The sequence below is a fragment of the Somniosus microcephalus genome, chromosome 7 (assembly GCF_052327205.1).
Source record: "Somniosus microcephalus isolate GS21.2 chromosome 7, FLI_Smic_1.0, whole genome shotgun sequence".
NCBI classification, from domain to species: Eukaryota; Metazoa; Chordata; class Chondrichthyes; order Squaliformes; family Somniosidae; genus Somniosus; species Somniosus microcephalus.
The window spans coordinates 64,517,347-64,530,094 of NC_140993.1; the positions used below are offsets into that span (position 1 = coordinate 64,517,347).

A 12,748-nucleotide genomic window follows, 5' to 3' on the forward strand; every position below is an offset into this window, starting at 1 on the left:
CTTCCTGCTCCTGGTCACTGCCCACCCCCAATGGAAAGTGGGTATCAGGTGAGAACAGGAAAGGGCTTGTACAACATCCTCCACAAAACAAAACCAGACACCTAAGTGAGGTAGAGGAGGGCAGCGAAATTATGCCCCAGTAACAGTCAGTGCCTTTGGGAAGGGAGAAAACTGGAGGAGAGCACGAAACAAAAGGCAAAATAAAAAAGTGAACCATTTAGCATATTTTAGTATAAAAACAAAATAAAACAATATTTGCATTTTTTTTTATTAAAAACTTATTCCAAAAAATGATGATAGATTAAGAAATGTTCTTTGGTTCTGTACATTTCTCTAATTTTGTTTTTCTAATACTCTCTAACACTTTAAAAATATTACAAAAAAGTATGCAGATATTTTATCTATGTTCAAAAGAGCTATCCAGATGAAAACCTGAAAAAAACCCTTTTCAGTGATCAAAGGGAGACCAGGGCTTGTTTAGAGACTTCTCAGATATAAGTTTTCAAATACCGGCAGTGTGTACAGTATCCAGCCAGAACTTAAACAAATACATATTTACTTAAAAAAATCTCTACACACAATTCTTTGTTTTTAAATATTAAACAATCTCTCGGTTTTGAATAAAAAGAGTCTGTATTTAGAAAGAGTATATGTTTAACGCAGCAGTGTTTTGGGGTCACAGATTTAACTTCCCAACTCAGCAATTCCTGGCCTCACTGGCATTGCTGTGGTGAGGTGCAAAGCAGAGGCTAGAGGGACAAAGGTAGAAAGAGGGGGAAAGATGGAGAGAGAGAGAAACAGGGAGATATATAGAGAGAGGGATGAGAAATGGGAGAGAAAGAGGCACAGAGGGAACAGAGACAGAAAAGGGCGAAATAAATAAGGGAAAGGCACACACAGGAGAGGAAATGGGGGAGAGATTGCAAGAATAAAAGCAACTCCAAAAGGAGAAAGAGAAATACAGAATGAAATATAGAAACATAGAAGATAGGAGCAGGAGTAGGCCATTCGGCCCGAGCCTGCTCCGCCATTCAATGCGATCATGGCTGATCATCCAAATTCAGTACCCAGTCCCTGCTTTCTCCCCATACCCCTTGATCCCTTTAGCCTTAAGAAATATATCTAACTCCTTCTTGAATATATTTAATGAATTGGCCTCAACTGCCTTCTGTGGTATAGAATTCCACAGGTTCACCACTCTCTGGATGAAGAAATTCCTCCTCATCTCAGTCCTAAATGGTGTACCCCTTATCCTTAGACTGTGACCCCTGGTTCTGGACTCCCCACCATCGGGAACAGCCTTCCTGCATCTAGTCTGTCTAGTCCTGTTAGAATTTTATAAGTTTCAATGAGATCCCTTCTCATTCTTCTAAACTCTAGCGAATATAAGCCTAATCGACCCAATCTCTCTTCATACATCATTCCTGCCATCCCAGGTATCAGTCTGGTAATATTAAGAAACAGCAGTATACAGAGAGAAGAGATGGAGAATAAGGAGACACACAACGAGAAAAAACAGGAAGAGAGTCAGAGAGATAAGAAAATTGCACAGTAAGAGCCCCAGTGGCCAGCTAGGAGCAGGTCTCCTCCAGCCTCCTGGCCACAATTGGCTGCAGCAACCCAGGCAAACCAGAGAGAAAAGGGACACGCGTACCCTCACCCCCCCCAAAAAAAGAGACATTGACCAACATCCCATCAGTAGTGTGATATGGAGCCAAATTTCCAGTACTGAACATCACCTTTTACAGTTAATCCTCATAAATAAGTGACATCAACTCGACCTTACAACACCCTGTACAGGGTATTACAGTACATCCTTCAAAAATACATGCGCAATAAATAGATTTTTTTTAAGTGACTAAAGAGTGCTGATTGAGTTCTCATCAGTACAGAATTTAACCACAAACTGCAATTCTTCCTCTTCTACTAACTTAGTAATTTTTCTTTACACATTTGAAAATTAACCATTTAAAAAAAACATTTGCCCCAAGAAATTAAAAGTGCAACAAAGCTGAGTAACGATGGACTGCTTCTATAATTAGCTGGGGAAAACGAAGGACAGTACAGGATTCGTCCCTTATTATTGTTTAATCACAGTCTGAGCTACCCACCCTCAGCTTTGTGGACCTTTTGCAGCTTCTGAGAAATTGGTGACTGGGAAGCAGGAGGGAGGCTGATTGGGGACAATCAGTTCTGCCCATACCTGCCCGCGTTAAATAGTATTCTCAACTGGGTCTGACCATCTTCAGCTGCATAATCAGAATGTTGTTTTTTCAAACACGGTGATCTAATAGGTTGTGTTTTGCGACAATACCGGTCGGTGTTTCATTAAAGTGAGATTCATCTATAGCATATATCCATCAACTTTATAAATGGCAGCAAAAATAAAATGCACATCGATAATCTCTTTATTGAACCTTGCTGACCAAGAGGAATTTCCATCATTAAATAACTGGCAATTCAGGTAGAGTGGAATCCTTTTATAGTGATCACTGTTTGTAATAAGATCACAGTTGGCTTTCCAAAATGACACCCCATCTGATATTTTTGCAACGGCTAAAATTATTGCAATTGTTTATATAATACAGAAGGTTAAGAGGAGAACTGATGGAGGTTTAAATTATGAAGGGCTTTGATAAAGTAAATAGTGAAGAACTATTTGCACTGGCCGATGAGTCAGTAACTAGAGCGCATAAATCAGTGCAGATCGGTTGCAGTGAGCATTTTAGAGACAGTTCCTATTGTTGAAAAGCAATTGCCTCAGTTTTAATATTTAACATACAAATAGGTAATAATATTACTAATGGGACTGCTACTTGGCCTTAGTTGTGAAACATGCCGAGGACAACACAAAGTGGTAGAAATTGTGAGATTCAATGCCAGCACGTTAGATATGAGCGTGGCCATAGACGTGGGACTTTTTTTTGAGCTGTGCTTGCATCTATCAGGCAGTGGAGCCTTACAGTTTCTGTCCTGAAGACTTCACTCCTGAACCACTCTGGTCAGCAGTTTAAATAGCTGAGTGGTGCTTCATTCAGAATGCTGGTTTAGGGTCAAAAGCGACAAATGGAACAAAATAAACATTGTAAAGTTTGTTTTATAGCACTAACATTTAAACAGGGGCTGAGGAGAGACGGGGTGAGCACTTTTTTGTTAGGCAAGGGTATTAAGGGTTACATAACCAAGGCGGGTAGATGGAGTTAAGATACAGAGAGGGGAAGCTGAGCAGCGCAGGGGCGAGGGGAAGCTGAGCAGCGCAGGGGCGAGGGGAAGCTGAGCAAGGCAGGGGCGAGGGGAAGCTGAGCAATGCAAGCTGAGCAATGCAGGGGTGAGGGGAAGCTGAGCAGCACAGGGGCGAGGGGAAGCTGAGCAGCACAGGGGCGAGGGGAAGCTGAGCAGCACAGGGGCGAGGGGAAGCTGAGCAGCACAGGGGCGAGCGGAAGCTGAGAAATGCAGGGGTGAGGGGAAGCTGAGAAATGCAGGGGTGAGGGGAAGCTGAGAAATGCAGGGGCGAGAGGAAGCTGAGAAATGCAGGGGCGAGGGGAAGCTGAGAAATGCAGGGGCGAGGGGAAGCTGAGAAATGCAGGGGCGAGGGGAAGCGGAGATATGCAGGGGCGAGGGGAAGCTGAGAAATGCAGGGGCGAGGAAAGGCAGAGCAACATGGGGTGATGAGAGGCAGAGCAGCTACTTAATCAGCAGTTTAAAAATGCTGGCAAGTGCTGAGCAGCACTGCTAACTATAACAAGATTCCACTGTACTTAATAAGGTAGCACAGAGTGTCTGAAATACACACAGGTCATCAGCACGTGTAAACAGGTTAATGATTCGGATGTAGACCATTCTATGAAGTTGGTAGATTACCTCTTAACAAGTGGTGCCTCAGTCTCAGAAGTCTTGGGTTCTGAATAAGGTCTCTTGTGCCGCACTGCCAACACATCCCATTTTCTCTTTTGAGAAAAACGCATTTAGTCAACAGTTAGAATGACAGCCAGTTTAATGGGATTTTTAAAAACATTGTTTTTTTTCCTTACAGACGCTGACAGACCTATGTATTTCCAGAATTTTCTCTTTTTAATTCAGATTTCCAGCATTCTCAGTACTTTCCTTTTTACCTATAAAAATTGCTCACGGTCTGCAAGACTACACTACATTTTAACATCTCTTGCACAGCCCTATCCATTTTTAAACTTACTTTTTTAATGAACTTAAAAAAAAAAATCAACTAATTACAAACAAAATTAATTCTGTTAATTTAAAAAAATACCTCTGCACTATCTTCTTTGCATCACAGTTTAGCTCTATTTCACATGAAGCAACGTTGCAAAACCGGATAAAACCAGGCCTGATTACTAACCTTTGACCTGCTTGATAAGTCAACGTAGTGCTTTAGCGCAGATTTATTGTATCTGCACCATGCAGTGCACAGTTCCGAAGCTTTGTTATATAAATTATAAAATTATAATTTTGCTTTGTTTCCGCTCGCCAACATAGTAATAGATCCCTAACATCTCGAGCAGATTTTTCCCTCGAGCTTCTAACCGTCCAGTGTATCACATCCCGAGTCACACAAAAACTCAGGACCATGATTGCAATTTTGCATCCATGCTTCTTTTTTGAGGCTGGGACTTGTTAGCATAAGACTCTCCCTCTCTCTCTCTCAGTCCAATTTCTCCAGCACAGACGGGAAGTAAACGAGGCTAAGCTCGCTGCCAAAGTCACATACGATGGCGGCATTGTCCAGGACCAGCAATTGCCGGACAAGCTGCAACTCATTATTTTTGCCCAGGTAGACGGTCTGAAGTAAGTCCCCGTAGCCAATGTCCCAGAGGCTGACGCAGCCTTGACCCCCAGTCACTAGAAGGTTGTCGGATATCACCCCCAGACTGGCTCCGCAACCCATGTCCTGCAAGAAAATATTAAGAGGTAAAGACTTAATGGGAAAAAGGACATGGAAAATCCACTAGAGACAGATTTTTAATGACTCAAGATAATTTTTTCCATAGTGTTCTATTGAAGCCCCCTTTCTGGAGGGCTTATTTTATCTTAAAACATTTCTTCCTTTGGGACTGCATACTGCAGTGGATTAGACAATGGCTTTTATCCTGGGATCTAGGTTCAAAGCTAGTCCAGAGTGATGAGATGAAAGTCTCTTCTATCTGCATTTCCTGTAATTGTCATTTAGTTCCCATCACATTTAACACGTCACACTTTAGAGGTCATATTTTAGTGTATCATCTGACTCACCGTGAGCAACACCACATGAGATCTGCCAGGAAAATAAAAAATGTATTATGCTGTCATTGTCTTAAGTACCCGCCACAAACTCTGTTCCCTCGCCACCGACTCCATTCCTCTCCCAGGTCACTGTCTGAGGCTGAAATAGACTGTTCGTTACTTTGCAGTCCTGAGCTTCTGACCCCATATCCTCTTCACCAAGACCACCTACTTCCACCTCCATAACACGCCCATCTCCGTCCCTGCCTCAGCTCATCTGCTGCTGAAACCCTCATCTATGCTTTTGTCAGGATTCAGACAATACTGAGAATGCCACATTGATTGCCCATCTCTAGCTGCCCTGTCATTAAAAGTTAATCATGTGGGAGCGACTAGAGCCATGTGTAGGTCAGACCAGGCAGAGGTGTCAAGCTTCCTAGTGAATTAGTTGGGTTTTTAATGACAATCTGGCAACTTACATGGTCATTTTTTTTGGGACAAATTTATTGAATCCAGTTCACAACTTGCTGTGGTGGGATTTCAACTCTCAACCTTTGGGTTGGTAATCTAGGGCCAGACCACTACACTTCTGTATCTTATCCTGCTGAATGGGCCTTATCCCTTAAATTTAGATTTCTCATGAGCTAAAGAAATCTAGTTTTGGTTAATGGTTGTCCAATCAACACAAAAAAAGCCACAAAAGGAAACAAAAGCTCCTGCACCTACCTGTTGAATGGAGTAAAGTTTGATACCAGTGCTGCGATCCCATATGCAGATCACGTCATCCAGTCCACCACTGATCACACAGCTTGAGGTACAGATTAGAGAAACAATGTCACCACGATGACCATGCATGTGACTCATGCGGCTTCCAGTTAATACATCCCAGAGGCATATAGCTCCATCTTGCCCTCCACTAGCCAGCGCCATTGTCTAAGGGAGAAAGAAGACATTTCAAGTATTGCAACTGATTAAGTTGATAAAGCTGACTGGCAATCCTACAGACAGCACCGAGACCCCGATTACCTCATACTGAACTTCCTCTATTCTTAAATCAGTCCTTTGGAAGTCAAAGGAAAGTACTATAGCCTTGCCAATGCTCATAATTCACTCATAGAATACATGACTGAGGTGGCACAAGTAACGAAAGGAAACCAAAGGAGGGAGAGATATGATGACCTACTCTCATAAGATGGTACAAATTCACCAATAGTCAATAGTTTTTATTAAATGTTTGAAATTCACAAGAATTTTAAACACGTAGAAAACTACATTAAAATTTATTATGTGAATCATGTTCATAAAGGAAACCTCCATATCTTGCGAATGTTGGCAACCATCTTACGAGGGTAGATTACCATCATCCCTATTTTGTTCCCTTGCTGGTCCATCGGGTCATGTAGTATTGAGCTCCCTTGCAGTTGTTGATGCCATCCCTGTCTGGTTGCTTGGACAAGAGCAAGAGCAGGCTGATGATGACTCATTTTCTCACATAATTTACAAAGCAGATCCGCTAAGACTTCTGTGTAGTACTGAATGAGTGCTACATTATTGGATGTGCTGTCCTTCTGGCTGTTCTGGTGGATCTTAAAAAGCTCAAGCCACTAGATTTGGTAGCTTCCTTTTTCCTCAACCGAGGATTCCCCTCTACCGTGGTTGATATGGCCCTCGACCGTGTCCGTTCCGTTTCCCGCACTTCTGCTCTCACCCCTTCCCCTCCCTCCCAGAACCACGACAGGGTTCCCCTTGTCCTCACCTTTCACCCCACCAGCCTCCACATCCTGCACCATTTCCGCCACCTCCAGCGTGATGCCACCACCAAACACATTTCCCCCTCCCCCTTCCTTTCAGCATTCCAAAGGGACTGCTCCCTCCGCGACACCCTGGTCTACTCCTCTATCACCCCCGACACCCCTTCCCCTTGCACCTTCCCATGCAAGCGCAGGAGATGCAACACCTGCCCTTTTACCTCCTCCCTTCCCACCGTCTAGGGTCCCAAACACTCCTTCCAGGTGAAACAGCGATTTACGTGTACTTCTTGCAATCTAGTATACTGTATTCGCTGCTCACGATACGGTCTCCTCTACATTGGGGAGACCAAACGCAGATTGGGTGACCGCTTTGCGGAACACCTCCGCTCAGTCCGCAAGCGTGACCCCAAGCTTACGGTCGCCTGTCACTTTAATTCTCCCCTCCACTCCCATTCTGATCTTTCCGTCCTCTGCCTCTTACACTATTCCAACGAAGCTCAACGTAAGCTCGAGGAACAGTTTCTCAGCTTTCTATTAGGCACTTTACAGCCTTCTAGACTCAACATCGAGTTCAACAATTTCAGACTATAAACTCGGCCCCTGTATTTCTTTATATTTAAAAAATGTTTTCTCGTTTGCTCACATGGTAGCTGTTAATGATGCTGCCATCATCATTCATACCTCATCTAGAGTCATCTTTTGTTTCTTAACTTGTCCCATTACCTCTCCTTTTGCCTTGCACCATTATTCCTTTTGTCAATCAATCTCTCCTGCCTTCCATCCTATCACAGACCTTCCCTTTGTTCTTTCCTCCCCTCCTCCCTGCCCCTGCTTAAAAATCTCTCTTCTCTAACCTTTTCCAGTTCTGAGAAAGGGACCCCGACTCGAAACGTTGACTCCGTTTCTCTCTCCTTGATACTGCTTGACCGGCTGAGTGTTTCCATCATTTTCTGCTGTTATTTCATATATTCAGCATCCACAGTATTTTGCTATTAGATTAGGTAGCTGTCCTGGATAACATCTCTTCCACAAGCAATGTCATCAGAAAAAGATTAATTAGCCATTCATCTCATTGTTGTCTAAGGGATCTTATTTTGTGTGAAATGGCTGCTGTGTTCACCCACATAATAACAACAGTCACTGCACTGAGAAATTCACTACATGCAAAGGGCACGAGATGTTTCTGGCAAATAATAAGCTACTACATAAATTGGAATCCTTGTTTTCCCCTCCCCGCCCCTGCAACTCGCCAATAATTTCAGGCACTGAGCAAAGTTCGACCATACTAGTGCTAGGTGAGAGTTTTGACTGGTAAGAGGGAGACTCATCACTGGGCTATTCATCTCCTGGTTTCCAGCTCATGAGTGTCCTGGTAGAGACCTGGGGACTCAGGAGCATAGTCTAGGAAGAGCACAAGAATTGTTTTTAAATGGCAATTCAATCATACCTACCTTGTCTATATCTCAATACATTTTTTTATATATTTGTTCATGGGATGTGGCGCGGCACTGGTAAGGCCAACATTTATTGCCCATCCCTAGTTACCCTTGAGAAGGACATATTGCAATTCTCAAGAGATGCATACTGTTACCTGCGTAAATGTATGTACACATAGAAAGGAAGAACTTGATTTTATATAGCATTTATTACTTCCTCAGGAGGTTCCACAGTATTTTACAATCAATTACATAGGATATACAGCACAGAAACAGGCCATTCAGCCCAACCAGTCCATGCCAGCGTTTATGCTCCACTCGAGCCTCCTCTCGTCTTTCCTCATCTAAATCTATCAGCATAACCCTCTATTCTCTTCTCCCTCATATGCTTATCTAGCATCCCCTTAAAATGCATCTATACTAGTCGCTTCAACCACTCACTGTGGTAGCAAGTTCCACATTCTCACCACGCTCTGAGTAAAGAAGTTCTTTCTGAATTCCCTATTTGATTTCTTGGTGACTATCTTATATTGATGGCCTCTAGTTTTGCTCTTCCCCACAAGTGGAAATACTCTCTCTCTATCTACACTATCAAAACCTTTCATAATTTTAAAGGCCTCTATTAGGTCACCCCTCAGCCTTCTCTTTTCATCCTTTCCCGATAGGTATACCCTCGCATTAGTTGCTTTTGAAGTGTAGTCACTATTGTTTTGTAGGCAAACACAGCAGCCAGTTTGCACAAAGCAAGTTGAGGGAGTAATGTAGGCCAAGATATGAGGAGAACGCTTCTTTGATTAGTGCTATGGGATCTTTTACATCAATATGAGAACGGCAGACGGTGCCTCAGTATAACGTCTCTTATGAAAGATGGCACCTTGGACATTGCAGAATTCCTTCAATACTACACTGAAGTGTTAGCTTAGATCATGCGTTCTCTGTAGTGTTGAACCCATGACCTTCTGACTCCGAGACAAGAAATCTGAAACAACAGAAAATGCTGGCAACACTCAGCAGGCCAGGCAGCATCCTTGGAGAGAGAAAAACAGAGCTAACGTTTCAGGTCGTTTCAGAGTTCTGACGAAGGGTCATTGACCTGAAAAGTTAATTGTAGAAATGTGTCTGTACAAACTGTATAGGGCTCCCAATCATATCATATCAGTGTTCAATTTTACACAGTGCGTACTGAATTAATACCAGACTCTATCTGGATCACTAATGTTACTGCTGTCCTTAGCAAAGTACTGTATTTTGGTTACATTTGACAGTACCTGGTCTATATAAACTGCTGTGATTCCTCCTGAGTGACCCTGCAAAGTATAAAGACAACAGGAGTCCTCAAGCCGATATATCTGCAAAAGGAAATGAAGCTCAGTAAGCAGCGCACTGCAACAAAGTACAATCCATTCTTCCAAATTCAAAGTTGCTTAATTCAATTTATCTTATTTTATATTTTAGCACTAAATTCTCACTTTGTGGTGTTATTTACATTGTCTAATTAAAATTATTGGATAATTCACATTTTCTAGCACATAAGGAGTAGGCTATTCAGCCCCTCGAGCACGTTCTGCCATTCAATTAGAACATGGCTGATTTGTACACCAACTCCATTTGCTCCATATCCCTTGATAACTTTTAATTATCAGTAGACTGTATTGGCCAAGTGCACTCATTTCCTTCATTTGGCTGGAGTCAAGAATTAATGTTTGAGACAAACACCCCAGTTTATCCAAGTTGTAAAAGGGCGCAATATCCCTGACGTCTGATCTCACCGATATAAAATAGAACATTAGAATTTGTCCTATTCATTTAAAGATTCAAGCATGCCCATGCTCAGGTGAGAAGAAATATAATACAATTCCCAAGTTAATTTTCTATTTATGAGATTGTTTACACCCTGTAGCAACTCAAGACGTAGCAAGTACAGCACTGGATAAAAACACGATGGGGGCTAAATTGGCTAACCCCTGAAAACGGGTACAGGGATCACAGTACACGATTAACCCGCGCCCGTTCATTGTGATGCAGGAAGCATGGTAAATTTGTGCTGCCTGCTGTTTTAAATGATTGTTGCAAGCAGCCAGCGCTACCTGCACTGTTCATTGGCTGCATGCATCAGTAGGGACCTCGATACCGCGAGTGGATAGTGCTACTTAAAGACAGCCTGTACCTCTTAAAGGGGAGGTGCATTGTGGCTGCAAAAAGTGGTGGGAGTTTTTTGAAAAGTGAATCTGGGCTGAGATACTTTGAGGAATGGCTGAACATGCGAGAGATTGAGCACCAAGCTTTTCTGACAATGCACTGGAAGTCTTGGTGCAAGACGTGAAGAGGATAGCACAGCTGCCAGCTCGCTGGAGGGCGAGGTCGCACACTGGTTCTGCTGCAGAGGAGTCAGATAAGGACTTCAATGGGTCAGGCTACAGAAGAAAGCCGATAGGTGCACATAACGTTTGGTGCACTGGAAAGCCTGCCAGAAAGTCTGCACACAATGAGCATGGAGGAGCCCAGCACCAACTTGGCACAGGGCTTTGCGCAGAGCTTGGAGCCCATCCTTTCCAAAATGGAATGGGTGGTCACTTCCATCAGCACATCTGTGGAACCCACCACGATGCAGTGTCTGATGGCAGATGTCACAACTTGCAATGCAGCACAAACAGCTTCCTGTCTGAAGCCGGGCCCTCTAGGCCCAGAGCTGCTCGAGATCACCCTCCAAGGCCATCTGGAGTATCCTTAATTGAAGGTCACCAGCCTTCCACCACCCATGCTGCAGCCATTGGGGAAGCACCTCATAGGAGCACTACGATATACAAAGGCACACGGAAAACAGGCACTAAGGGAATGCACAAGGGCAATTCGTTTATTTTTATATGCATTATGTAATGATTGAATTTATTAAAATTGGACTGGATTGTGTCTTTTTTGGTGGATTTTATTTGTGCGATGTCGGAAAGAGGATAAGGTGATGGCCAGTGATAGAGGAAAGGTAAGGAGTGTGGGACCGTTGGTGAATGGGGAGATGTGGCTGAGGTTACTGGCATCGCTCATGAATTATTTGATCACATAGCGACCAGGTAGAAAGGGGCATTCTATGTTGTAGCCTCCCTTCCTCTTCCTGTACCTCCATTTCCTGTTGCACTTCCTCCTCCTCTTCTTCCTTGTGCTTCTGCTCCTCAGCTTCTCATCTGATAGGTGGTGGCAAGGGCTGTTCCCTCGTAACGGCGAGGTTATGCAGCATTCTACTACAAATTTTGATACCCGTTCTGCTGAGTTTTTGCAGGGCTCGTCCAGAGTGGTCCAGGCAGCAGAAGCGTTGCTGGAGGACATTGATGGTGTGCTCTATAATGTTCCTTGTTGCAGCACGACTCTCATTGTAGGCCTGCTGTGCACATTTGCGTGGGTTCTGGACCGGAGTCATAAGCCATGTCATGAGTAGATAACCCATGTCACCCAGTAGCCAGCCTTTCACTTGCTGTGGTGGGTCAAATACAGGTGGCAGAGGACTGCTGCAGAATGAAGGAATCGTGACTACTGCCAGAATAACGGGCATTCACCTGCATGATCTGCTGCCTGTGGTCGCTCACCAGCTGCACACAGAGGAAGTGAAATCCCTTTTCGTTCATGAAAATGGCTGAGTACACGAGGCGCACACATGGCAATGTGCGTGCAGTCAATGGCACACTGCGCCATGGGGAAGCCTGCAATACGTGCAAACCCTTGTGCTCACTCCACCTGTTTAGTCTCATTTACTCTTGCCAGAGACAAACAGCTTCTCTGTGTATAGAGAGCCTCAGTGACGTCCCTTGTGCAGCAGTGTGCTGCAAACTGTGAGATGTAGGTAGATTTCCAATTTATGGCGTGCATACTTGACCTATAGGGACAAACTCCATTTATATATGTTGAAAAGAGTTTAGGCCGGGTTGGCAGTGCCAAGTCTTAGGGACCTCTAAGCATGCACAGGGATACTGTTGAAGTGCAACCAGTTAGAGCTGCACACTGGTAAGCTTCCCAATGCTATTTGGCCCTATTTGGGCACTGGCTTGCTGGCTTTTCTAGAGTTAGGGGGGCAGGGAAATCCCAGCCTTAAGTGACAAGGTTACCTCTCCAAGTCCCATCAATGAAATAAACTGCGCCCCAGTCTTGCCTGGCTCAGGTATCAGATTACCAAATCTGGCACAGAGTGTTTACTTGGGTCTGAACTTCAATTGCTAGGTGTGTCAGGTTGAAGCTACCTCGATTCTATAGCGTCCACACTTACCTTCAGCCCTCCCTAGGCAAACAGCAGGTACCATGGGCCTCTTATAATTTGGAAGACAACTCACCATAAAATGTACAAGCATCATCTTCCTAACT

The 12,748-nt window shown here is 43.9% G+C and overlaps 1 protein-coding gene across 3 annotated transcripts in view; it reads right to left on the minus strand.

The window, feature by feature from the left end:
• Window positions 1-252: 252 nt before the first annotated feature.
• The window catches only part of scap (SREBF chaperone), a 297,372-nt gene continuing 284,876 nt past the window's right edge, over window positions 253-12,748 (minus strand). For all 3 annotated transcript variants that reach the window (XM_085992515.1, XM_085992516.1, XM_085992517.1), the window contains 3 exons: window positions 9,670-9,750; window positions 5,941-6,147; window positions 253-4,903 (listed from right to left, as the gene is read on the minus strand). In XM_085992515.1, the coding sequence (XP_085848641.1) occupies window positions 4,658-4,903; window positions 5,941-6,147; window positions 9,670-9,750 (534 nt within the window). In that variant the 3' untranslated portion in view covers window positions 253-4,657. The remainder of the gene's footprint in view (window positions 4,904-5,940; window positions 6,148-9,669; window positions 9,751-12,748) is intronic.